A 27,327-nucleotide genomic window follows, 5' to 3' on the forward strand; every position below is an offset into this window, starting at 1 on the left:
CCTCACTTTATATTCTTGGAAAGCAATCATCTCGTTTATTCTCCGACTTCAGTATGAGAATAAGGATCAACTTAATCATCAGGAATCCATTGTTTAGAAAAACCAATAGTTTTGTGCAATTACATTGGGTTTCACTTTTAGGAAGAAATGTAGCTGAAGATGAAGAGAAAGGGCGAAGGTTCAACCCAACCTGAGGAGTAACTCGGTCAGGCGGTAAACTGAGATTGGATCAGGCCAGACTTATCATCGGAGGCCTGGACATCATTGACAAGGGAATAATGGAAGCACATGAATGTAGAACATGGACAATGTTTTGAATTCAACAATCTGGGCATAGTGTTAAAACAAAGCATCACATATCAGGTGTGAGGTTTAAAACTCTTGTGACCTTCCTTTGGAGCATTTGATACACTGAGGGGAGAGAAGGAAGGGGTGATGAATATCTTTATCATTCTTTGTAATATTGGGAATGAGAGGAGGCACCAGAAAAACACATTTCTTTGAAGTTGACACAGCAAGATACAATGTTCGGGGACGAGGGAAATTTATTTTTGAAATTGGTCTTCATTATACTGATTTCCCAGAAAATCACTCTTTTTTTAAAAAAAAACCCTGCACTCCCAACAGAATCCACCACGGATCAACTTTTGGCACATCCTGCTTCCTCAACCCTATTCAGACCTCAAATCACACCTTGCAAAATCAGTTTTAATATCAAAGTTGCCAACCCTGATCTGTGACATCTTCCACCTGTGACACTGGTCTATAATACCAAGACAATATGGGGCATCAAAAGGCCTCTAACTGAATAAATCTGTCTCAGGTTCAGTTCTTTTGTTCACTGTACCTATATTTCTTTTTTTAAAATATATCAGCACTTCCTCTGATAAAACAATGAGAAGAGCAAAATCAATTGGGAAGGAGAAATAATTGGTGATCCCACAGCCTCATTGTGACATCAGCTGTTATATATTCCAGTTGAAGACATACATGACCTCACACTTATCCAGAGTGAGCTCCATCTGCCACTTTTCCATCTACAACAACCCTTAACGCTATCCACAACTCCAATCTTCGTATCATCTGCAAATTTACTGACCCATCCCTCTACATCTTCACCCAGGTCATGTATAAAAATCATAAAGAGCAGGGGTCCCAGAGCAGAATATTTTCCATCCACTACTACTCACTGCTTTGTAAAAACAAACCAATTCTGAATCCACACTTCTAAACAAGTCTCCCATGGGGAACCATGCCAAATGTCTTATTGAAATCTATATATACCACATCTACTGCCTTATCTTCATCAATTTCTTTTATTACCTCCTCTAAAATACTGAATTATGCTCATGAGGTAAGAGATTCCCCTCATAAAGCCATTCTGACCATTCCTGAGAAGACTGTATTTTCTAAAAGCTCGTAAATAATGTCCTTAAGTATCCTCTTCAATCGTTTGCCTAACACTGCTGATGCAAGACTTACTGATCTACAATTCTCAAAATTGCCCCATTACATTTTTTAAAAAAACAAGAGGACCACATTTGCTCTTCTCCAATCCTCACGCACCTTGCCTGTGGCCAAGGAGGATACAAAGATCATTGTCAACACCCCAGCAATCTCTTCGCTCCCTTCTCATGGGGTATACCTCATCTAGTCCTGGGTCTCATCAACCCTAATGTTTTTAAAAAGATCCAACACTTCCTTTTCTTAACCTCAACACGGTCTAGCACACACCTCCTCCACCTCCAGGCACATGTTGCCTCCTTTATCCTTAAGTGGCCCTAGCTTCACTCTCTTCATCCTTCTGTTCTTCTCGTATGCATCGAATGATTACTGTTTTCCTTAATCCTACTTGCCAAGGCCTTCTCATCAGTGGCATAGCTAGAGGGGGAGCAACTTCTTCCCCTGAGCACATTCTTTAAAAGAAGTGCCTTTTCAACAATTTTTAAAAACTCCTTAGTTCCCTTGAGCAATAAAAGTTGAACCTCATTTTTTTTTAAATTGGTGTTTTTTAAAAACTTTTTCGCATGGCTTTGGAAGAACTTTCTGGATTAATTCATTACTTTATTTGAACAACCTCCTGGTGTTTTGAACTGTGTGCTCAGTCTCCTGTGATGTGCTGGTGGCCGCTGACAGCCTGGCATCTAGGGAACCAAAACAATTTGTTACGTCATCACCTCCTTCTGATTGCAGGAATTTCATCTCTTTCATGTTACAACCCCAGATATATGCAAGTTTCATACATAATGACACTATTTCTTAAACATGAAATTAATGAATGTAGAATACAATTATGTATTAGCTAGGCAATTAAATCTTTTGCATAATGTAAGAGAAATGAGCATGCATGAATGCAATTCATTTGTTGATAACTGAAAGTCAAGGATGAACCAAGGATCATTGCCCCAAATCAAAATATTATAATATATTCTTGTCACTCGCTGATACTGTCTGTTGTGGTATAAATAAACATATAATTCCTTCATGAACTTCTGGTACAATGTATAATGAATTTAAAATTATGTGGTCACTCCCCCTAACTTTAGAACCTGGCTACGCCCTTCTAACTCTCCTTGGACCTTCCTGGCTACCATATACTTCTCATGAGCCCTTCCTGTTTCCCGGTTCTTAAATCCAATAGATGCTTCCTTCTTCTTCTTGACCGGCTGCCTCACCTGCTTCGCCAACCACGGTTCCATTTTCCTACCTTTTCCTGCGTCAGTGGGACAAACCCATCGTGAACCCCGCATGTGTCCCTAAATATCCTTATCACTTCTGTGCTTTCTCCTGAGAACATCTGTTCCTTATTTACTCTCCTTTAATCCTCGCCTTATTCCATCATAATTAGCTAATCCCCATTTGAACACTTTACCATTTTGTCTGCTTTTAACCTTGCCCATTTTGCTCTGCTAAAGCTCAGGGGTTTATGGTCACTAATCACCAAAATGCTCCCCACCAAGAGGTCTGCCACCTGACCAGATTCAAATCCCATTACTTGATCCAATGTGGTCTCTCCTCTAATTGGCTGATACACATATTGGGTCAGGAATCCTTCTTGGACACACCTGACAAATTGTACCCCATTTATTCCTCTTGCAGTAAGGAGGAGCCAGTCAATATTTGGGAAGTTAAAATCTCCCTAACAACAACCCTGTAATTTCTACACCATTTGAAAATCTGCCTATTATCTGTTCCTCTATCTCGAGGGCTATTTGGGGGCATGTAGGCTACTCCCAGTACAGTGATTACTTCCTTCCTATTTCTGACTTTGACCCACACTGACTAAGTGGACACTCCCTCCACAGCTCCTTTCTGCAGCTGTGATACTATCCCTAACAAGTAATGCTACCCCCCACCTTTTTATCTCCCATCTTATCCCTTTTAAAATATATAAACCCTGTATCTGCATCAACAAATCCTATCCTTTGTGCCAGCCACAACATCATAATTTCACATGCTGATCCATGCTCTCAGTTAATCTCCTAATACTCCTTGCATTGAAATTGACACATTTCAAATCCTCCAAATGACCACATTTATAGTTCCTCCCCTGTCTGTCCTTCCTTACAAACCCACAACACATTGCATCATCCTTTTCACCTTCTGCTCAAATCTTTGCCCTCATATTCTAGTTCCTATCCCCCTGCCAGTTCAAACTGTCCCCAGCAGCTCTAGCAAAGCTGCTAGAAGGTTAAATTTGAAGGCTGATTAATGGTTAATGGTAGAAAGAAAAGCAGGGCCTTGGGGTCCTTATCCCTAGAACTCTCAAGATTGCCGTGCATGTTGCTAGGATAGTTAAGGCAGCCTAGGGAAGTCTGGGGATTGAGCCATGAGGTAATGATGCAGGTTTATAAATCTTGCACATAGAATATTGTGTTCCGTTCTGGTCACCACCCCTCATAACAGGAAGGATGTGGAAGCTATGGAGAGGGAGGAGATTTACCAGGATGTTGCCTGGATTGAAATGTCTCATGATGCAAGTTTAATAGAATGAGGGCTTTACTCTTTGGAGTGAAGAAGGATGAGAGGTGACTTAATGGAAGTCCACAAGTTTATGAGAGGCATAGATAAGGTAGACAGCCAGCATCTTTTTCCCCAGAGTGGAAATAGTAAACATCAGAGAACATTTGTTAAAAAGTGAGAGGAGAAAAGTTTAGGGAGGGGGGACATTAGGGGTGTTTTTTTTAAAAACACACATTTACACAGAGAGAGTCATGGTGCCTGGAATACATTGTTAGGGGTGGTGGTGGAACTTGAAACAATAGGGGTATTTAAGAAACATGGATGGAAGAAAAATAGAGGGTTATGAGGTATTTATGGGGATAGATTTTTTTGGGGTGGGTATTTATAGGTCAGCACAACAGCATGGGTGGAAGGGCCTATACTGTAATGTTCTATGCAAGACCTTAGAACCAATTGATACTGTCAAAACTACCATAATAATAGAGCCTGATTAATTATTCTTATGGGACACCCCATTATTAAGTTTACCAGTTAGTTATCTTTAGTTATTTTTTAATGAGGTCTGTATTGCCCCTGCACAGTCTTTCTCTTGAAGGAAGTATATATATATTTTTCAGTTGAATCAATTGCTTGTTTCTTTTCCTTCTCAAGTGCCACGCCACCCCACCCCCACCCTCACCCCCCCCCCCCCCCGCCACACACACACACACACACACACACACACACCTTACCATATGGCACCTTTTCAGCTTCTTTGCATCGCCCTTCTCCAGAATTTAGATGACCAGTGGTATCTCGCTGATATATAAATATTTTTCATTTTAGTTGTACCTTGGCCCTTACCCCTACTTTTTCATGCCTGTTTTCTTGGCAGCTCCTACCACATAGAATGATGAAATTGTTCCCTCTCATCTTAATTTTCTTTTGAACACTTGCTGCATTTCAATAAATCAGTAGATTTGCCCAATTTAATGTGGATTGCATGGAAAGTTACAAGACCACAATCTGCTTGTTCTTGACATTTTCAAAATAACATTCAACTTGCTAACAATATAAATTTTGCTAGACAAATGTGCAAGCACTGCGGGTCTTTCATTCACATATTTGGAGTCCTGACCTTTTTAAAATACATGCTTCATGAAATCAACTCCAAAGGATCACCAACTATAATGCAATTATTTCATGATTTAATATGTAATCATATAACCCTAGAACATTACAGCACAGAAAACAGGCCATTCAGCCCTTCAAGGCTGTGCTGAACTACTATTCTGCCTAGTTCCACTGATCTGCATCATGTGAACAATGATCGATTTACTATACATTTACATCCTAATTTTAACCATATGCCTAATTATTGAAGAAAATATCCTAAAATAAAAGGAAAGTATCATTTTACTCTATATATTCTTGAATATCTTCAGTGGTCTATGACAATGTAGATTCAATCACATAAAAATAAAAAAATGTTGTGCAGATTTGTCACAAGCTTAATATTCGAATGAAATATGTTGCTTTTCCTGCATCTTTGCTTTGAGGCTTGCATTTCAGCAACGCATTTATTTAGTGCCTTTATTACAATAAAAATTCAGTGGTCTTTCTGGAGAACATTAGCAAATATAAATAACACCATAAGGAGATATCAGGGCTGCTCAAGTAGGTTTTAGGGACTGTCTTAAATAGGACAGATGGGGTGGGGAGGGGTGTAATAATCTCCAGAGATTTGAACCTACCAAGACTGCCAAAGAGTGGTGGATTGAAGATACACAGTGATCTCATACTGTTGAGAGCTGGAGGAGGTTAATAATGAAGGAAGGAGTGAAGGAAAGGAGCTGAAAACACTGATGACCATTTTAAAATTCTTGCATTGCTGTGCCAGAGACGTAGGCTACTGAGCTCATGTGTTGATGAGTGAAAAACATTTAGTTTTCTAGTATTTAGTCAGCAGACTTTTAAATGAGCTGATCATGTCTGTGAGAAGGCTGACATGAGAGCTTTGTAATAGACAAAGATTGTTTCAGCAACAGGTAAACTGAGGCAGTGTATAAATGGATTATTTGATGAAGACAGAAGCAGGCAGCCTTAGATGATGGAGAAAATAATGCATTGGTCATTTAACTGAAGTTCATGCAAGACAGTATTGGCAAGAATGGCTTTGATATTAGCCTCAGACAGGAGTGATAGAGCAATATTAGTGAATTTGCAAGGGAAGATATAATCTTTCTTTATGAGATTTCCTTCAAAAATATATAGTCCACTCAATTCAGTTTACCCATTATACCATACCAAAACAATGAGTTAATTCTCTAAAACAGATTGCTTTGCATTTGTTAACGCTTTATCTCATTTAAAATGTTTCAGATGGATTTATTATTTATTCTATGTTTAGCCTCAACTAAATCACATGGTCCACCAAGCAGTAGTGACCCTGCCCTTCCATATCCTTCTGAGGATGGAACTATCATTGCATTCATTTGAAACCACTGGAAAATATGCCACCAATCCTGACTCCACAGAACCCCTAGAAATTCATTGGAAAGCTAATCAAACCATTATTTGTCTCCTTTCTCAGGCCAATAATCCCAGGATTGAGGACCTGAGTTGGATCCAATATGCAGGCTGAGGTCTGCGTGCTAACCCCTGATCCCTGTAATAGATTCTAATCAATCTCAGTTTCACAAAGGGTCGACCAGAAAACTGTCAATGTCTGCTATCTGTAGAAGACTTCATGAACAAAAATACAGAGGCTAAGCTGCAAAATGCAAACCACTTGTTAGCCATGGAAAGGATGGCCAGATTACAGTTTGCCAAGAAGAATTTAAAAGAGCCTGCAGAATTCTGTAAAAAGGTCTTCTGGACAGATGAGACCACCACTAACCTGTATCAGATTGATGACAAGAGCCAAGTGTGGAGGCATAAAGGAAATGCTCAAGATCCAAAGTATACCACCCTTGCCATGGTTTGCATCTTGCAGTGTAGCCTCTGCATTTCTGTTCATGTTCTTATTTCTGCAGATAATTGTCATTGACATATCCACTCTTGTCTCCTGAAGCGTGTTTCTGATCTGTTGGACACACATTTGGGGATTTTTATTCATTAGGATGAAAATTCTTTGGTCATCAGCGGTGGAGGTCTTCTTTGGAATACCAGTCCCTTTGCGATTACTGAGCTCACTATTACACTCTTTCTTATTAATGATATACCAAACTATTGATTTGGGTAATCTTAAAGTTTGGGAAATGTCTCCTACTGTTTGATTCTTGCTTTTTTGGCTTCATAATGACTTCTTTGACTTTCATTGTTGAAAAATGGCAATTACAGACTCCAAAGGTGATGAAAAGATTAGAAGCAAGCCTAGCTCTCTTATAACTGCACCAATGAAGCAATTAAACATACCTGATCACAAACAAACACTTATGAAGCCAAATGGCCCAAAATTTATGGTGCCCTGAAATGAGGGGACTATTGATAAAAAGTGCTGTAATTTCTACATGATCAAACCAAACTGTGTACAAACAAAGGGCAATAAAATCTGTAAAGTGCACTTTGGTTACATGTGAATTGTTTGATTAGAAATTTAAAACTGTGGAGCAGAGGGACAAATAAAGGAAAAAGGCATCTTTGCCCCAAACATTATGGAGGGCACTGAAATATGATTGGCTGAAGTGAAAAGGCAGGTCTAATTGGTTAAGATGCAGAGCAGCTGCATTGACAGGGTAACATACGCTTTTTTGAAGATTCAATTTATAACCTGAAAAGGAGCCAAACTCCTCCAAAATGGATACAAATCAGCTGCATATAGTAAAACTCTCTTTTCCAGTCCATTTTTAACAATCCATTTAAAAGCAGGGGAAGACTGTAACATAATTAATAATGTTGCAATGGCGAAAATATGTGGAGATAGAGGTCACCCTTGTCGGGCACCATGTTCTAATGCAAAGTAATCAGAATGAATATTGTTTGTGTGAATAAATGCTTGAGGTGCAGTGTACAGAAGACAAATTTTACTTACCTGCCACTATAATGCATCTACCATTTGTATTGGATATCAAAGTATTAAAGCAGCGACCCCCCTGTGATTTAGAATTGAAATTAAAATGGAAAACCTGACTTACCCATGGACCTTGTAGCCTCAAGTGGTCTCTAATGCAAAGGTGAGTCTCCGGTAGGAATACTATATCAGGTTTTTACTGTTTCAGGTGAGAGCAGACCATTGATTTTTTTTTTGAAAGGACTTCTTATTTCTCTAATATTCCAACTCAGAAATCTGTCACGTCACCCTACCAGGTGTGCCAGGATTCATTGTTAAATATGTAGACATGGTGATCTGTAACACTAGCATTGAGTTGGATTATGGTTAAAAAATTGTTTAAATAAGGGAAATTACTGAAATAAAAGGAAGTTAGCTTACAGTGGCAACAATTTTTGGACCTCTCAATCCTCCCCTTCTCTAAAAACTTGTTTAATTGCTGGTTTTCTGACATAATTAAAGATGATTGATCCAAAACATTGACTCTCTCTCTCTCTCTCCATGGATGCTGCCCGATTTACCGAATATTTCCAGGATTTTCTATTTCTATCCTGGCGATCTTTCGCTCTTCAACAATTGGCACTGCATCTTATTGGAGTAGCAAGTTGGTCACATCATCCTGTCACACCTCATTAAGCCTTTGCCTCTCTTGGGACTGCAAATAGACCATAACAAATGAAAATATTTTCAAAGATGAGATTTCAGGATAGAGTCATTGATCTAGGCAACAACAACAAAAAAATCGAACCCTGACAGAACCTGAGCCCAGCTGCTCAAATTTCATTCAGGGCGAAGTCACCTGATGGGGTGCAGGGCACAACAAAGCTGGCAAGGAACGAACGCCGCCAGTCACTGCCTCGAAGCGGCATCGAGGAGCGCGCTCACTTTCGCATCAATGAACTTTTCCCAACTTCGGCCAAACTGACCTGGACTCACTGCAGTCTTGATCGAAGCAAACCTCCACTAAGCCGAATAACGAGCTGGTGCTGAAAACAGCAGAGTCCATGAGTTCACGGGCTCTGAAGGAAACGCAGGAGGAGTTTAACGTTACAAACAAGGACACGGACCATGAGGAGATCCAATGAAAAAGATGTTCCAGGAAAAGCCACAGTCTGCGAAAGTCACCTTCGCCGACCTTGTCGTTGGAATTATAAATATTCGGCATTTGGAATAATCCACCTCTGCCCCCCTCCCCCTCTCATTGATCCGGTAACTCGTTCGACACCCCCTTGGGATCAGAAACGCCAGGGGAGAAAATGTGCCTGGGGGGTCGGACCGATCCCCCCACCTCCCCAACACCTATCGGGATTCCCCTTTTGTTTGAAGTGCACCTCGACAGTCACATTATATAATGACCCCCCCTCCCCCATCTGTATGCACAGAAAATGGGAGCTTTTGTAGAGGGGACCCGCTGCAGCCCGGGATCGGAAATGGGAGGGGGGGGGGATCTTCTCATTGTTCTAACGTGGTGACGGCGCAAGGTGCTTCTCAACATCAAAATGCCCATCTTGAGGGGAAGGGGGCATTTCCCCCACACGGTCATCTCTGCATTTCGCCTCGTTTCAACCTTACCTTTTTATATTGGGGTATCATTGCTTTTAATCGGAGGGATTATCTTTTAAATACGGCGCAGAAGCAAGATCTGACCAGAATAGATGGTGCAGCGTCCTACTTTGTTCAGGCTCATCTTTACTGCAGGAGCGGCTCAGCGCCGACATGCCTCCGTCCCCATTGTATTTTCGCCGCCCGTACTCACAGTCTGCCGCCAGCCCTCTGGCCGGGCGAGTTCAGGTTGGGAACCGGAGCACTCCGGGTTCTCACGGAGTGCGAGTATGAAGGCCACGGAGGGAAGGACCCGGCTTTTTGTTTTTTTTTTGGCGAAGAGTTGCATCCATGCAGTGGGCGCTGTCCTGGGGACCGAACCAGCCGAGGGCGTGAAGGAGGAGGCTGGTTGAGGATTCTGAGGTCACGCTTCGTGGGTTTCCTTCCCCTCCGAGGAAAGGCCCCCCTTGTGCCGCTGAGAAAAATTGGGAGAGCTCCCTCTGAGCCAAGTCGCTCCGTCACCCAAGTTTCACATCCCGGGCTGCATCCGACAGAGAGGAGTAACGTTCAACGTTTGCAAGCTCTAGCCGTGTTTGAATGGCTTCAGCCACCCTTCGAGAAGAATATTGAACTTTAAATGGGAGAGGTGCTTCTCAATGGACATTTCATCACACCGTTAGACCATTTTTGTCCTTGCCAACACAGGTCCTATCAATATTCCGTCTCCTTATTCACCAAATGACTGGACACTTCTTGCTTTACCTGAAAGCCCAAGCTCGTTCCCATTATTCCTTGAGCCGAGAAGTTGGATGGAGAGTTGGGAGACCGGGCGAATTAGACATTGGGGAGTGAACCACGGATTCTTTCCAATCGTGAAAGGAGACCGTTCAGCCTGTCCTCCTCATTCTGGAATCCTGAAGTCCCTCACTTCATCAGCATTCAACAAGCTGCCATCGACGCTGAAGTGCAGTATAAAATTGCCCTTAGATGATGAACATTACTAGTTTCCAATTGAATTTTGGCCAGGAATTTCCTTAGAGCAGCCACAGGAATTTTTCAGGATTGTTGTTGGCATATCGGAAACCGCTCTTAACAAAAAAATCCTGGTGCTTGTATTTCTTTTTTGCCCTAGTTTAAAATCATCTGGGAGAAATCTGGCCTTATAAAGAACTCATCAAAGCAGATGACAAATAGGGCCCTCACTTAACCCTTTTGTGATTCAGTGTGTGCAAATTCTGCCATGCTACTTCCACTTGGAACATATTTGGTTTCATGAAATAGCAAGTCTTCCAGTTGGCAGTGGACTTAAACTGGCATTGGAACAAAGAGAAATGGAAGAAGCACTCCTCAACTTGAGAGAATCAAGTTGACCAGTGCTTGGTCATACCTCGATTCAGAACAAGCCATTCAAGCACAGTTTAAGTTTGGAGAACATGGAGAAACGAGTACAGTGAGAAGGGTTATTTTGTGAACAGATCGGAAGGTTGTTTCTAACCTTCAGAGAGCCGTGCAAAGTGCATAATTTGCAGAGTATGGGATTACGATGAAAATCAATTGGGACCAAGCAAGAGAGCACTGTTGTGGGGCTCATTCAATAGCCTGATGGCTGCACGGATGAAAAAGACTTTAATCTTATTGGTGCATGCTTTGACACTCTTAAACCTTCTCTCTGCTGAGAGGAGGGAGAAGAGAATGTGTTCGAATGTGATGGCTGCCTTTCCAAGGGACAACATGCTGAACTTCCTTCATTTCCAAGAAAGTGGAGGCTTTGTGTGCTTTCTTGACGCAGGTCTGTTATTGGAGAAATTTATTCCTAAGAACTCGAAGCTATCCTCTCTTGATTTCAGCATCATTATTATGGACAAGGATGTCGACTCTGAATTAAATGATCATCTCTTTCTTTCATTGATGTTGAGAGAGGGGTTTTTATCTTAGCACCACTTCAGAAAATACAAATCTATTTTCTCTATCTCAATGTTATTTGATTCCTGTACAACTACGGTGTTGTCAGCCAATTTGAAGATTGAATTGGAACAATATTTAGATGTATAGTTGTGGATGTAGAGGGAGTAATAGGAGGAGACTGACTACACATCCTTCAGGATGTTGAATGTGGTAATGCAGGTGTTGATACCCATCTTCAACGATAGTGGTCTGTCACACAGGAAGTCAACGATCCAGTTGTAGGGGCAAGGGGGCATTGAGACCTTGATCCTGAAGTTTGGAAAAGACTTTGCTGGAAACAATGGGATTGAAGGCAGAACTATTCTCTATGAACAGTAGTCTAACCCGGGAACTTAGCATCCAGGTTTTCTAGGGATTGTTGTAAAGGAGAGATTAAAGACATCTATGAATACATCCATCAGTTGATCTCTGTAGGTTTTCAGGTTATGTTCCATCTGGGACAGTTGCTTTCCACTGGTTCACTTGTTTCAGCAGCAGTGACCGTGGCTGCGCTGTTGCTTGTAGTAGATGATGTGGATATCGCCTCCCTGCTGGGTCCTTGTTCGAAGCGAGCATAAAACACGTTCAACACATTGAGGAATGTCGCGCTATTGGATTTTGTGCTACTGCGCTTTGCGAAGAAATAGATTCTCACAAAAAAAGTGGAGAAGATGATCTTCACAAGAATTACTGATTTTAAGAGCTCTACTAAGATTATAAAGCAATAACACTGTCAGAAGATGTGGATCTTACTTTAATATTCTAAAATCTCAGAAACATTTTATTGACTTAATAAACCTAAATTGCACCAATATCATTAACATTTGCTCATTTTCAAAACAGATTCGAGGTACCCATCTGAGCATGCACAGCAAAGATGGTCAGTAAAATAAATCTGCTATATGATAAAAGAGTTTTGGAATATGAAGCTTGGTATTTAAATTCCTTACGTGGGTCCCACATGACAAACTATAGATTCTAAAACAAGCAGACAAATCTTACTTAAAGGATTCCCACCAAACATTTGGTCAAATTACAGCTTTAACATCAATAAATTGAATCACAAATATAAGTAACAATGCTAAATGTATTTGCTATGTATGCTGAAGAGGTTTGCTAAATCCACATTTATTATAAACTTTAGTTAAGTGTACTTAATAATACATCTATTTAATAATGTAAATTAATTTACCAAAGATTTATCTATAATTACATATATTACAATCTATCCTCCTACAATTTAATATTTTAGATCACACATTGGACAAAGAATCATTCTATTAATGATCAGAATGGTGTAATTATTTCAGAATACATTAAAATAAATTATTCAACACATTTTGCAAGCAATAATGACTATAAATAATAAATCCTGCAGTCCACATTGCTAATGTTCCACCCCACTGTGCAGTCACACCATTTACAGAGTGCATATCCCACAAAATTAATCTCCATACTTTAATCCTCAAATGCCAATATGATGCACTGAGATGCCATGCTGAAAGGACAATTTTTTTGAAAATTGTTAAATCCATCTTTAACAATATCTTTTAGGCATTGTAATTGTCCATTTGCAAAACAATGCTAAAGACTCTCAACTTACTGGACCTTAGTTCTTCAATACGACTGCAGCTTTATTATTTTGGCTCGGAAATGGCTTTCACGACTCGTTCTCAACTGTGTTTTTCTTGCCTGGTGCATAACTTTGAGGACAAGACAAAACCAGATAATCTTGTATTCTTTTACTCAATTTTACAGCAGCTTAACCAATTAGTCACGCAAGTTCACCTTCATCGAAGAAGTACACATCGGGAGCAGCTTAATTCCAACAGGTTTGTGAGATTCACCACATGTCTGGTCATCAATATTAATAGAATTCTGATTTGAGCTCTTTTGTCCGTGATAATAGAAATCCTATCGAAGAACACGGCAAAAGTAATTTGAAACATTTAGCCTTCCTGTTTAAACGGACTTCTGTGAACTCTAACAAAAATAACATGACACAGGCACGCTTAAGTCCATAACAATACAACAATATATAGTATTCTACTTTTTTTTTCCCCACGACTTGCATTGATGTTTACTTCACTTGCAGTTATTTCAAATATAGATTAATTCATTCAATTTTTGAACATTAAAATAGTGGACTTTATGAGAATGATTTGATTCTGGGAGAAATATTCCCTCTGATATTACTGTCTCTTCTTAATCAGAAGAATGTTCTATAGAGAGAAAAAAAGAACATTCAATTAAATAAAGTAAAAACACAATGCTGGAGAAACTCAGCAGGTCAAACACTATTTTATATAACAAAGATACATAACCAATGTTTCAAACTTGAGCCCTTCATCAACGTATGAGCAAAATGTAGCCAGGGGCCCGAACAAAATGGTAGAGGGGAGGAGCACAATCCCTCAGGCAGGAGATAATTGGTGGATAAAGGAAGGAGGGCACACCAGCAAACACAGGAAGGCACTGTGAAAGGAAAGGGAATGGGCTGGAGAGCTGGAGGAAAGAAGATAGAGGGATGGGGAAGAGAAGGATAACAGGGAGTGGGCTATCAGAAACTGGAGAAGTCAATGTTAATGCTATCCAGTTGGAGAGTGCCCAGATAGAAAATTAGGTGTTGTTCCTCCAATTTACAGGTGGCCTATTGTTTGACAGTACATGAGGCCATGGACAGAAGTGGGGTGCAGAAATGGAATGGTTGGCCATTGGGAGATCCCTGTTATTGATGTAAACAGAATGAAGGTGCTCAGCCCAGGGATCTGCCAGTCTGTCTCCAGTCTCTCCAATGCAAAGGAGGCTACAACAGGAGCATTGGATGCAGTAGATAACTCCTGGGAAATTCGCAAGTGTTGCTTTACTTGGAAGGACTGTTTGGGGCTCTGAATGGTGGTGAAGGAGGAGGTGAGGGTCCAGGTGTGGGTGAAGGTGAACAAAGCTGAAGCCTCTACTGAGGTACCGTCTCTGAGAGGGAAAGGTCAGAGTGGATGGCAAAGACAAGCAAGGGTAAGAGTTGGTCAGTGTGGTGGTCGGCATTAGGGGAAGGAGGTTGGGTAGCTTGGGTGGGGAAAGAGTTGGGGATGTCAGGGGGAGATGGAGGGTTGGGGAAGTCACAGTGTGGTGGTGATAGGTAGGGGCATTCAGAAGCAGGAGGTGAAAGGTGGGGGAGGTTGGAGGTGAAAGGTAGGGGGATCGGTGGAGATGAGAGGGTCTGAGTGTTGAGGGATGAGAAGAAGGGGTGCTCAAAGGGGGAGATGGAGGTTGAGTAGGGAGAGGTGTGAGGTGATAGGGTAGGATAAGGAGTGGTGGTAAGTGGTGGGGGGGGGGAGAAATAAGCCTGTGGGATCCAGCCACTAGATAGACAATCATGTATTGAAGCCTGTAAATCGCACAACACATCGGACACATCCACAAGTCACCTCTAACTTTCAACATCATCCTGGGTGGATGAAGTTTTGTAATTGTGTTAACATAGGAAGGCCATCAAAATAAAGTACAATGTTCCAAGGGATCAATTAGTCAGAAGGATGGAATGGACAGAAACTTGTCCATAGTTCTTCATGTGTATAAGGGACTGATTCCATTCGCCTCTGAATAATCTGACCCATTAACATCTGTATATTCCATACAGGACTGTAATGCAGCATCAAGCACTTTCAACCAAGAAAAACATTTCCCTTGCATTGATGTCAAGCAGAAGTATAAACAAATCAGTCAACAAATTGTTTTAAGAATAAAATATCGACTGTGAAATGCCTTCAAAGACATGGGAACAAGTTATTTGTTGTTCTTTAAACTTGAAAATGGATTTTTAAAAAAAAGTAGGCACGGTAACAGCCCATTTTGGCCCATGAGTCTGTGCCACCCTATTTACACCCAATTAATATAGATCCCTGGGTACATTTTGAACAGTGGGAGGAAACTGGAGCCCCCGGGGAAAATCTATGCGGACACAGGGAGAATGCACAAACTCCTTACAGATAGAGCAGGATTCAAACCCCAGTCCCGATCGCTGGCAGTTGGAGTGATTTTAAAAGGAGAGAAATAATTTTAAATGTGAATAATTTCTGTGTAAAATTTTCAGAAATGTCTGAGTGGATGATTTCACTAGAATAAATATAAAAGCTCCCCAAACCTTGGATACAAACTTACACTTCATCTTCATATTCCTTTGGTGGGGACACAGCTATAACCAAGTCTATCCAGTCCTGTAACAGAAATATATATGACCGTAGTTTTATAGCTAGAAATGCTAAGTTCCAAGTTCATTTCAACTTTTAATTTGGCTCTATTTGGCAAAAGGAGGCATACAGAAAATAGAAAGATCTATGTTTGCTCCAAGTTCACTGGTCTTGGTTAGAATGTGATGGGATCAACCTCCAATCTCTAAAAATTCAGGAAAGGGCTTTGTCTTAATATTCATGGTCAACAAAAAAGATGATGGAATCGATTGGTTGAATATCTTGGCAGATGTGACGGTCCCTGCCTTTATTTAAAAAATTAACATCTTTTCAAGTTGAGGTATATGCAAATAAACATGAGTGGCTTCAGTAAGACAGCAGATTCAAAGCATCCCAAAAGAGCACTTGATAATTCAGTTCAATTCATTGCTTTTATCATCCTGCTTATTCTAAACCCAACTTTTCCCATGGTTAACATTTCCAAAAAAAAGAGATAAATGGAAAAGTAAGATTGATCAGCCTTAATTTATGCTTGAACATTCCAATGGAATTACCCATCATCTTTCAGATACTATGAAAATGTCACTTTTTAATTCTCACTTAAGAACATATGAAACAGTCACATAAAGAATGGAGCCCATTTGGGGTCAGTGACATCCTTAACCTTTAGCTGTTGAGAGGGGTGATAAAAGTTACATCTTACATTTTTCCTCAGAAGCAGGACTGAAACTTGATTCTCACAGGGGTGGGAATCAACATTGAGGTGAGAGTTAAGACAACAATGGAAAAAAATTAGTTTAGAAGATGCAAGACCTAAAATGAGGCTGTCAAAAGATCAATTAAAATTTCTTAAGCTCATTTTTGCAGTGGCCAGGAAATGCTTAGCATTTACTTGGAAATTTGATTCCCAACTAGGTTTAGCCCACTGGAAGATAGAAATGCAGAATTGTGTTCCCCTGGAAAATATCACCTATAACCTCAGACACAGGTACAATGTATTTTCAAGAATGTGGAATTCATACCCAAGGTACATCAGGGAAAAATCTTTAACGATTCCCCCCTCCTGTCTCTTCCATACGGTGCTTGCAGCACCAAAGAACCTAGATAAGTCAGGTTATTTGTCCCTTGATGGGAATGGGGTTTATCCGAGGTGAAGCCGATCTTTTCTTTTTCTTATTCTTGCTTTCTCTTTTTCTTTTCTTCTTTCTTCTTGTTTCTGTGGGGTGGGTGGGGGAGGGTTCCTCTTATTCTGTTCTTCTTTCTCTCTATTATTTTTTTTCTCCCTTTGGTTCCACAAGGACATTGAATTTGCATTTTTGTAGTGGTATTGTAAATTTTCTTTCTTTACAATAATTGAATCACATGTTGACTCTTTTTCTCACTTTCTTTAATATCAACGTGCAGATCTGTATTTGTATTAATTTGTTAATATAATTAATATTGATGTTTTACTTTTTGATTATTCTTCGTTTTGACTGCATGTTGATTAAAATTCTTAAAATAAAATATTCAAAAAAATATTGTTCATAGGCTCTGGAAAGAGAAATATTTTTCTTTTTCTTGCCTTTCCTCAACTGGGTATAGTCTTCATATTTTAAATTTTAATATTCATTGCTCTGCAAACTCAGAATTGATAAGACAAAAAGAAAATACTGATTTTAAAAGATTTAATACAGAAACAAGTGCAATATTATTTTAAATGCTTAAAATATTTATATTTGCTACTGATATTCCCAACTCACGTAAAATTACCATAATCCTTTTTAATTAAAAAAAAATCCTATATGACATCAACCATCCTTATTTTGTTAAGTTTCTCTAGTTTTAATTTTCCTCAGTTTCCTTCCCTTTAATTAGCACTGTTAGCTCCATCTGGCTAGGCATGAATCTCTGCACTATTTATCTTCTAACTCTGTGCCTTTCCAATAGAATCAGACTTCGGAATCAGCTCTTTAACCAAACATTTGGTTATTCCACCAAAAATTTCCTTCTTTAAATGAGTATAGTTTCTCTTATTTTGTGGTGCTTTTGGAAGATTGGTTACACTATAAAAATGAAAGCTTTCTTTAAAAAAAAACTACATGTAATAAGCCATCACTTTCTCCATGCACCTTTTCATCTGGAAATTACTTAATAACCATGAAGGGCTTGGAAGCTGGAATTCAATAAAACATTTCATTACTCAGAAAACATTTAATCCCTTCACCATTTGTTACTTTATTTTCTCTGTTGTGCTATATTTCAGTTAATATGTAAATAAAAGAGAAATCAATATTTTATTTGCAGTCACAAGGAAAATTATGATAAAATTACCCTAAGACCAATACAGTTTTCCATCAACAATGTGGGTAAACATGAATTTGGATATTACCATGGTGTTCATTGTCTGTAATCACTCTATAAACACTATTAACCTTAAAAAGAGATGGATATCCAATACACCATTGGCGGTACTGTACATAATTAATGGGAATATACAGAACGTTAAGGAGCGAGTGGGGGAGGCACAATAAATGAGATGGAAGCAATTAAAGTCATCAGATTGACAAAAGAGAAAAATGTCTGATAACAAGAAAGAGCACAGACAATATATAGTATGAAAAAAAGTTACAAATATGCTACATGGTACAAATTTCCTTTTTCAATTCATTATTAAGCAATGCTAAGAACTAAATGTTGCTCTGTAACCAACTCATCAGTCTGGATTTTATAGTTTGTGGCAAAATAACATTTACAGCTGTTATAAGTGATTGGTGGGCTTTTAAGTAGCAACTCTACAGCATCCTCCACAGTGAATCTGGGACCATTATGAATGGGACACGAAAGAACCTACATCTCAAAAATAAACAGATCTTTACTGAAATAATTTTCATTCAGATTTAGTAAATGTGCACAGAAAGTGAAGTAAAAAGGTGGCAATGAGGGGTTTAATGGAGATAATAGATATATAAAGTAGCTGATGAAAATAAAGTACTTGAAATTTTATATGAAATGTAAATCCACGCTTAAAAAAAACCCCACATTTTCAGTGCCTGAAAAACTATTTTCTAGTTCTTATGATTGAAAGTTACGAAGTCTTTTAAACTCGAAAAGACAAAATCCAATTTATTTCCAGCATTTTTTTCTTATGTGAGGTAAATTTCACATCTCCCATTTCATGTCTTGAAATGTTGGATTTCTGTGAAACTTGTCAATCAGCCAATGGAACAGGAACTTTTTTGCTTTCTTTAACTGCCCCCTTGTGGACTCTGGATGTATTCCTTAATTATCGGTATTGATGACCTCACCATTAATCTTAATGCAAAGTTCAGATCAATTACGGTCTGCATGCCTTTAGCAACTTAGAATAGAAAAATGTGAATAGAAAAATGTGCCAAGGTGTTTCTTAGAGGAATTGGAGTCAGTATAATAACAGAAAGCTGACACTGACTTGCCCTGAAGAGTTGATTTTAAGGTATGTCTATGAGTAAAAGCCAATACCAGTCAACAGATTTCAGCGTGATGGGAGTTTGGAACATCATGGAAGTTGAGCATTATATAAAATAACCTGGAAATGGAATTAGGCTATATTTGTGAATAAGAAAGGCTAATGAAGGAAGAGAATTTTAAAAGGCATTCAAATAGAATGAGAAATAGCGAATGGCTAGTTTATCGATGTCCAGCGAAGGAAGAGGAGAAATAGGGAAAATATAGAAATTATACCATCCACTGTACAATGCGGTTTGATTCTTTCCTATTTTTGTAAAATCTCTGATAGGGTTGGACGTTGGTAAATTAACTTTTCTGACATTCAACTAGAAATTGCACTTCAAAAAGCAGGTGGAGTGCTTCAGAACACCCTGGTAAATTAAGTTTTTTTTCTTGACAGGACAGAGGCAGAGGGCTTGAGATGGGTGGTAGGAAAAGTAAACCTAAATTAATCACTGTCAACATAAAAATTACCAGAAAAAATTTAATGCCAGAGTTTTAGGTTTAATCCATTTTACGTCCTTGCTGAAAATATTACGAATTTCTTTTTTCTGGTTGGATAATTAACAAATCAACATAATGGATAAAAAGTACTTACACCACCACTATTCCAAGACTTTGATAATGTTGTCTGAGCTTCAGGCAAAGTGGCATCAATGAGGATCTTCCCATTGACAGCCATTATTTGATCTCCCCTCACTATTCCACCTGTAAAAGACAAATGATCAAAATTGCTGTTTTCATGAGCTTAAAGCATTATAACCCAAGATCTATGTCTACTGATAAATATCGCTGTTTTAATTGAGGCTTGTATGGTGATAGAAAACTCTAATATTGGGTTCAACAAACATAAATAGTCCAAGCAAGAAAGAAAACTTTTGGGAGAATAACTAGCACTGTGAAGATTAAGAATTTTATGACAACTGAGAGGAGAAGAAGAATTGCCAAGTCAACTACGAGTCTTTTCTTAATTTCGACCAGGAGAGATAGAAGCCCTTTCTTTGTAAGCAATGTTCACATCCTGGATTGGATTTATGGAACGTTACTTAGGAGCTGAAATGCAGCACGTTGAAAAATAAATAAAACATTAGCGATAAAGCAATGCAGGAAATACCAATAGTTCCACTCGAAACTATTTTGACTTACTTTCTCTCGTCCACTTCAGAATAATCTCCCCCCCACCCCCCTTCCTTTTCACCATCAAAGCCATTCCACTTCCTCATTACCCACACATCTTCACTTGCTTTCTGCCATTAATTCCAAATTCTGATCAATGTACTTACTGGAAAATAAATCTGTTCAGCTCTTGATTCAGATTGCAGCAGTTGCCTTAACTACACAAATCAATGTTGCATTGAAGCACGTTAGATTTTGAATACCCTTTTTGTTCTGAAGTGATCAGACTAGATGTGCTCTCCTAGGATTGCTCCTCAGATGTAATCAGGAAGTCAAGTTGCAAGTTATTTTTGTGGTAGACCACGACCGGTAGCCTCCAGGTCTCCTGATATTGCACCCCTCTAAATCAGCTGAGTGGCGCACTGATGGAACTAGCTCGCTGTTCCATTTAAATGAGGCCTCAGCCTTCGTTGGCTGCTGAAATAAATGGCTGGACAGCAATCACACTGTTGGTCCTCAGATGTCAGATTTATTGTCAGAATACATACATGACATCACATACAACCCTAAGATTCCTTTTTTCCTGCGGGCAGGGCAGAATTACCACTAATTGGTAGTACAGGTATGCAATCCTTTATCCGGAATTCTAACATCCGGAAAGCTCCAAAATCCAGTTAGCGGGGAGAGAAGTGCCCGGCGCTTGGGGGGGGGGGGAGATGTCCGGGTGACTGGAAGGGGGTGGGGGTGTATAGGGTAGCACAATTTGGGTGGGCTTTCCGAAATCCAGAAAAATCCGGAATTTGGAACACACTGTCCCCCAAGGGTTCCGGATAAAGGATCGTGTACCTGTACAAAAAAAAAGAATTGTACACAGCGTAAAACAAAGAACTGTAAACAGATAACGAATCCAAACAAACTGACTGTGCAATACAGAGAGAACAAAAAGAAAATCAGTAAAGTGCACAACTAAGAATCCTTAAATGAATCTCTGATGGGATTGGTCATTGAGGAGCCTGATAGTGGATGGGTAGCAGCTGTTCCTGAATCTGGTGGCCCTTGGCCCAAAAGTTAAAATAACTCTGATGTTTTAGACCACACATGTCAAACTCTGGCCTGCGGGCCAAATTTGGCCCGCGATATAATTATATTTGGCCCGCAAGATCATTTAAAAAATGTATTAGAGGTGGCCCGCCCTGCAGCGAGAGCCGATGCTGTTTTTTGGTAATGTCACCCCCACCATCCTCCTCCTTCATTGCACATCCTTCCCCATTGTAACATGAGAAATTGTAACACGAGAAGTCTGTCGATGTCATCAGCTGGCAAGCCAGTTGGAAGGCTCCCCGCACAACCAGTCACTTCTCCCACCTGTCGAGCGGCGCGGCGGATGGGCGAGCGCCTGTGATTTCCTGTCGGCGCGACGGGCATGGCAGGCTGCGCACGGCCCCCGGGCAGCGCGAGCCCCGCGCGACTGGTACCGGACGGCCCTTCCACAGCGCGAGCGCACTTCTGCCGGTCGCCACAGCCTTCAGCGCTTGCACCCGCGCGGACCCCAGGGACGGCTGGTTCGGCCCTGCACGTGAAGAGAGAGTTGGTGGCTGTCCGCAAAGGATGATCGGCAGCGCGCTGGGCCTGAGTGGGTGGGTAAGCAGGGGTGGGCAGAGGGTGTAGGTGAGGAGTAATGGGCAGGGGAAGTTATGGTGGTGCGAAGGGCAGTTAGAGGGAGGGATGAGTAGAAGGAGGGGTGGATAGGGAAGAGGTAAAAGGGGAGGGGCAGGGCGAGTAGGGGAGGGGTGATTAGAGGGTGAGAGACGGGTAGAGGGAGGAACAGGTTGAGGGGAGAGGCAGTAGAGGGGCGTGTATAGGATGGGGTGGGTAGAGGCAGAGCAAGTGGAGTGAGGGGTGAGTAGAGGTTGGGTAAAGGACTGGTCAGGTAGAGGGATGGTGGGTCGAGGGTGAATAGAGCCTGAGGAGTGAGCAGGAAATGCTGAGTCCTGATGCAGGCCAAAATGGACACAGCCTGTGAATGCTGACTACATCTCCACAGGGACCAAATAGGCTTCCCTCAGGTCAAGCAAAGGGTGAACTTGAGCTACCTACTCCTGACCTGTAACATTATCCTCCTAAAGTTATATCCTAAAGTTTAACATTACATATGTTGAAAGAAGAGAAAACATGCAGATGTTGTTGAAAATTTTCAATAAATATTTAGTTCGGCCCTCGACTTAGTCCAAGTTTTTAATTTTGGCCCTCCGTGAATTTGAGTTTGATACCCCTGTTTTAGACATTACTGCCTCAGAGGGGACTTGATTGTTTTCATCTTCCACTAAATTCTCACTGACACTGACAAGGTAAACTTTTGAAAAGTATCCAAAGTAATACATTTGAAGTTTTCAGTTTTTACTATGATTTTGCCCATGCATTCAAAGGATTCACTTCATATCTGAGAAGAGGCACAGGAACATTTCAAACCTTGCTTAGGCCCTAATTTCCAAAATTAATGCTTTGAATAATAGATGCACAAATGAATAATTGATAAAGTATTGTTCAGTAGATATGCTCCTCAAAAGGACAATGATCATTTGCTGGCTCTAAATTATTATTTTATCATTTTTTAGCATTCATTATCAGTGCAATATCAAGAAGAACTGGATTATATTTAACCACAGAGCAGAGAATACAGAAACAGGTTTTGTTTAAAAAGATTCGCCCTGTTTACCGGAACTGCAACCTCGTGAATTATGTCAGGAATGACTAAAGTTTCATCTGCAGTGGGTACTGGTAATGTGTTACATTGTCACAGCAGCATGTTGAATGACCTCTCAAAATCACCTCCTTCAATGGCGTGTTTTTCAGAGGTACATCACAATCTGCCAACACTGGATACAGAGCTTATTCAGTAATACTAAAAGGGATAAGTTTCTGTGCATTTTGGTCTGATTAAGTAACAAATAGCTAAATTCCCTGGTCTTTTGTACCATAGAGTCATATTACAAAGAAATTGTACTGGGACCCTTACTCTGTGATTTTTATAAAAGTCCTCGATGAAGAAATAGAGGGATGGATCAGTAAGTTTGGAGATGTTATGAAGGTTGGAGGTATTGTGGATAGTGTAGAGTGTTGTAGGTTACAACAGGATATAGACAGGATGTAGAGTTAGGCAGAAACGTGCAGATGGAGTTCAATCCATATGCATTTTGTAAGGTCAAACTTGCAGTCAGATTACATGGTTAATGTAGGGTGGTTTAGAAGGCTTATGGTATGCTGGGTTTCATTAATCAGGGGATTGAGTTCAAAAGTCATGTGGTAACACTGCAGTTGCATAAAACTCTGGTTGAAATATTGCGTTTAGTTCTGGTCACCTCATTACAGGAAGAATGTGGAAGCTATGGAGAGGGTGCAGGGGATATTGACCAGGATATTGCCGAGAATGGAGAATATGTCTAGTAGATTACAAGAGCTAGAGCTTTTCTCTTTGGAGCGAAGACTGATGAGAGGTGAATAAATAGAGATCATTTGCATTAAGACAGCCAACACCATTTTCCTCAGGGTTAGAGTAGCAAAGGACACCTGAACAAGGTGAGAGCAGAAAAATTTAAGGAGTCGTCAGGGGTAAGCTTTTTTTAAAAAAAATAGTGGGTGCATGTAAGGCATTGCCAGGGTTGGTGGTGGGGATATTTAATAGTCTCTTAAACAGGCACAAGGATGAAAGAAAAGTAGAAGGTTATGGGTGTGAGGTAGGGAAAGGAAGTAAAAGTTTAGTTTGTTGAGTCGGTTTGTATTGGCTGGCACAACATCGAGGGCTGAAGTGCTGTAATGTTCTATGTAAATATGCTACTGGCCCATAAACCACGAAGCATCCTTTTGAGGTAATCCTATACTGATCCCATTTTATTGTTCCAACATTCCCCAACAGGTTCTACCACTGACGTATACTCTAGGGGCAATTCACAGTGGTCAATGAACCAGTAAACTTACCAACTCTGGACAAGAATAAACTGAAGCATCCCAAGAAAACTCATGCAGAAACAGGGAGAATTGAAAACTCCACATGGACAATACTGGAGGTCAGAATTGAATCTGGGTCACTGGAGCACTAAGGTGTCAAGGTAGTGGCTCCACTAGCTGTGCTTCCCTGCATAAACATGTGGGTGGGTAAGAGTTTACATCCATAAGTAATGGAGTGTGCTTAATGCACGTGGGATGTGTGCCTGGTGGTTAGACAAGTGCATGATGTGGTATTTCTAATATGGGACGTTAGAAGCTGTGCTGTGTGCGTGAGACCACGCATTTTGTTGGTATAGAATGCTCACAGAAAGTGTTGCGTTAACTCAAAACCTTACTTTGAGCAGTTGTGTTGGGGGGTGGGGGGGGTCATCATTTTTGCCATTCTTTGTTTTTACCAATGTGTACAATTTTTAATTGAAGAAAATTAGAAAATAAAGGACAGAAAACTGATTTTCCCTTGCCTGATATTACTTTTATTATAAATTAAACAAAAATCAACCAAATAGAATGTAATGAAAGACTTCTTTAAGTTATTAAAGTATTCAATCATTCAAATCTACATTAACCTATTTTTGACAATGCACAAGCAATTGGTAATTTACCACAATGACCTTGCGGCTGAGAAACTGCAGTCTCACTGTCAGACTGAATGAAAAGGAAAATCGAATGGAAGGGAGAAACATCAGAGGATTTCTTTTCATCTACCGTCTTGAAGTGGTTGAATTGTTCTGCGTGTGTGTCAGCTCGGATGTTATAGCAATTCAAGATTAAACCTGGTGCTCTACCAAACCTTTCTCTACTTCAAGTATTTCCCTTTTGTTTTCCTTAAAAAAATCAACTGCAAGTTGAAATATTGATTATAATAAAGAATATTGACATAAAAAGAATAAATTGGATAGATACATGGATGGGAGAGGTCTGGAGGGTCAGTGGGACTAAAGGAATGATGTTTCAGCACAGGCTAGAAGGGCCAAATGGCCTGTTTTCTGTGCTGTAGTTAAGGCATCAAAGGTAAATGGAGTTGATACAAGGTTGAACCATGATTTAACTGATGTTAGAATAGGCTTGAAGGATTAAGTTTCTTATCCTGTTCCAGTGATAATTGACTTTACTTAAATGCACCATAGCATTGTTTTCTACATCTAAGAAAAGCAGTTTCACCTTACCAGTTTCTAGTCCTGAAATTGGGAAATCAATTTTCCATCATAGACTAGCCCATGCTCTTTACAACATATTGGTACATAACAACATTAAAAAATTGCAGGTCCAATTTCAACACACAAAGAATCTAGATTGCAATGAGATTTGAAAAATTCCCAGTAAGTGATCAACACTGCACAATTTCCCTGGCAAATGCTGATGAACTGAAAACTAGTCATATTCAGCTATGCAGTTTTCATATTTGAAAGGGTAAATTAACCATGATGGTAGTCTTTTTTTAAAAAAAAGCAAATGTCCCAAAATTACACAACATTGCTACAACTTTGAACTTTGCTTATTAGCACACTTTTAATGGACAAAATCTCTCACATACAATTTTTAGTGAAATAATGCACCCAGTTGCTGTCCTAAACTGGGAAAACAATAGCCTTCCTCCTTAAAACCATCAGAATACCAATGATTAGCTCAGTAACAGCGTAGGCTGAATTTCTCAACATCCGACTGGCAAGCTGCGTCAGCTTACTTGGCTGGCATTCATAGCTCCCAGCGTTCATTGGCAAGGACCATAATCTACTTTTATTTGTGCTTTGGGACAATATCTTTAACCATGTGATATGACAACTCCATCCATTTTGTTCCAGAGAGGAGGAATTTCTCCCACATTCTCTTTAGGAAAAAAAAAGGCTTAGCTGTAATGTCAATGTGAATAAAGACAGCATCAGATGAGAAAAATGAAAGAGAGAGAGAGAGAGAGAGAGAGAGAGAGAGAGAGAGAAGGAAGAGAAAATACTATGCCTCTGGATGTTTTTGAAGACAATTTCCCACATTGTGCGTTCAGCTGTAAATAGCAGGTTTCCAACATCTGAGAACCTTTAACTTCAGCACTATTAGGAAAATAATTCTCATGGACTAAAATTAGAGCAAAGACCAACATTTATTGATGCCATGGTGACAATAATCCACACCAACCTTCATTGACCTTTTAGCAGTATCAGCGCTGTTGGCCACATCTTTGCCTCATTCCAATTGTCAGGCCTCACTTCCATTACAGAAACTTGCAAAGCTCTTTTTATTTATTCATGAATGTCATTCCATGCAATAAATCAAAATCATTTCATAATGAAATTGCAAATGTTTTATTATCATCTACAAATTCTCCTGTAAATTATTTCAATGGTAGCTGAAATAAAAATAAAGTTGAATTTTAGTAAAGAGTGGAATGATACAAGAATATATTTTTGGAAATGTGTTTCAATTTGTTTTCATAATTTAGATAGTCCAGTTATTTTGTGAAGGACCTGTCCTTTTTTCAGATTTTAACATAAATTCTGTGAATGGAAAGCAATAGATAACTGTGAAAAACATTAAAAAAAACCCGGCAGGTGCTGGAATCTTGATGCTGGAAGTGGGAGTGAGTGGGGCGGAGGCACGTGGTACTTTGAAATTTGCTTTACACCTCACGAGCTGATCAGTGAACTGTAACTACATCACATCCACTAGCAGGCATGGGTCCAGTGAGACTAGACTTCCAGTATCACCTCTATAACCTCACCAGCCCACTCCCCCTACTCACCATCCACAACACAAAGTCCAGTGACCACCCTCAGTCCACCTCTTGGCTCTCCACCCTTTGGGTGACTCCTCCTTCCCTCTTCAACTACCTAACATCAGACTGTAAGCCCATAGCTGTCAAGAGCAGGTGCTACTGTGTGGCTGACAGGTCCTTTATCAAGGCAGAGGTGAGAAGGCTTCTGGCGGAAGGAGTTATAGAGCCCAATACCAGCTCCTAGAGAGTCCAAGTCCTTGTCGTAATAAACCAAGGTTGGTTTGCCCAGCTGGAACCCACTGCCCCAAATTGCCGATGTGGTCAACTAGATAGCCCGATACAGGGTTTTCTCCATGATTGACCTG

At 40.0% G+C, this 27,327-nt stretch overlaps 1 protein-coding gene across 10 annotated transcripts in view; it reads right to left on the minus strand.

The window, feature by feature from the left end:
* Positions 1 to 12,216: 12,216 nt before the first annotated feature.
* The window catches only part of ush1c (Usher syndrome 1C), a 171,668-nt gene continuing 156,557 nt past the window's right edge, over positions 12,217 to 27,327 (minus strand). For all 10 annotated transcript variants that reach the window (XM_069898454.1, XM_069898463.1, XM_069898445.1 and 7 more), the window contains 3 exons: positions 19,733 to 19,842; positions 15,638 to 15,693; positions 12,217 to 13,701 (listed from right to left, as the gene is read on the minus strand). In XM_069898454.1, the coding sequence (XP_069754555.1) occupies positions 13,689 to 13,701; positions 15,638 to 15,693; positions 19,733 to 19,842 (179 nt within the window). In that variant the 3' untranslated portion in view covers positions 12,217 to 13,688. The remainder of the gene's footprint in view (positions 13,702 to 15,637; positions 15,694 to 19,732; positions 19,843 to 27,327) is intronic.

The sequence above is a fragment of the Narcine bancroftii genome, chromosome 1, assembly GCF_036971445.1.
Source record: "Narcine bancroftii isolate sNarBan1 chromosome 1, sNarBan1.hap1, whole genome shotgun sequence".
NCBI classification, from domain to species: Eukaryota; Metazoa; Chordata; class Chondrichthyes; order Torpediniformes; family Narcinidae; genus Narcine; species Narcine bancroftii.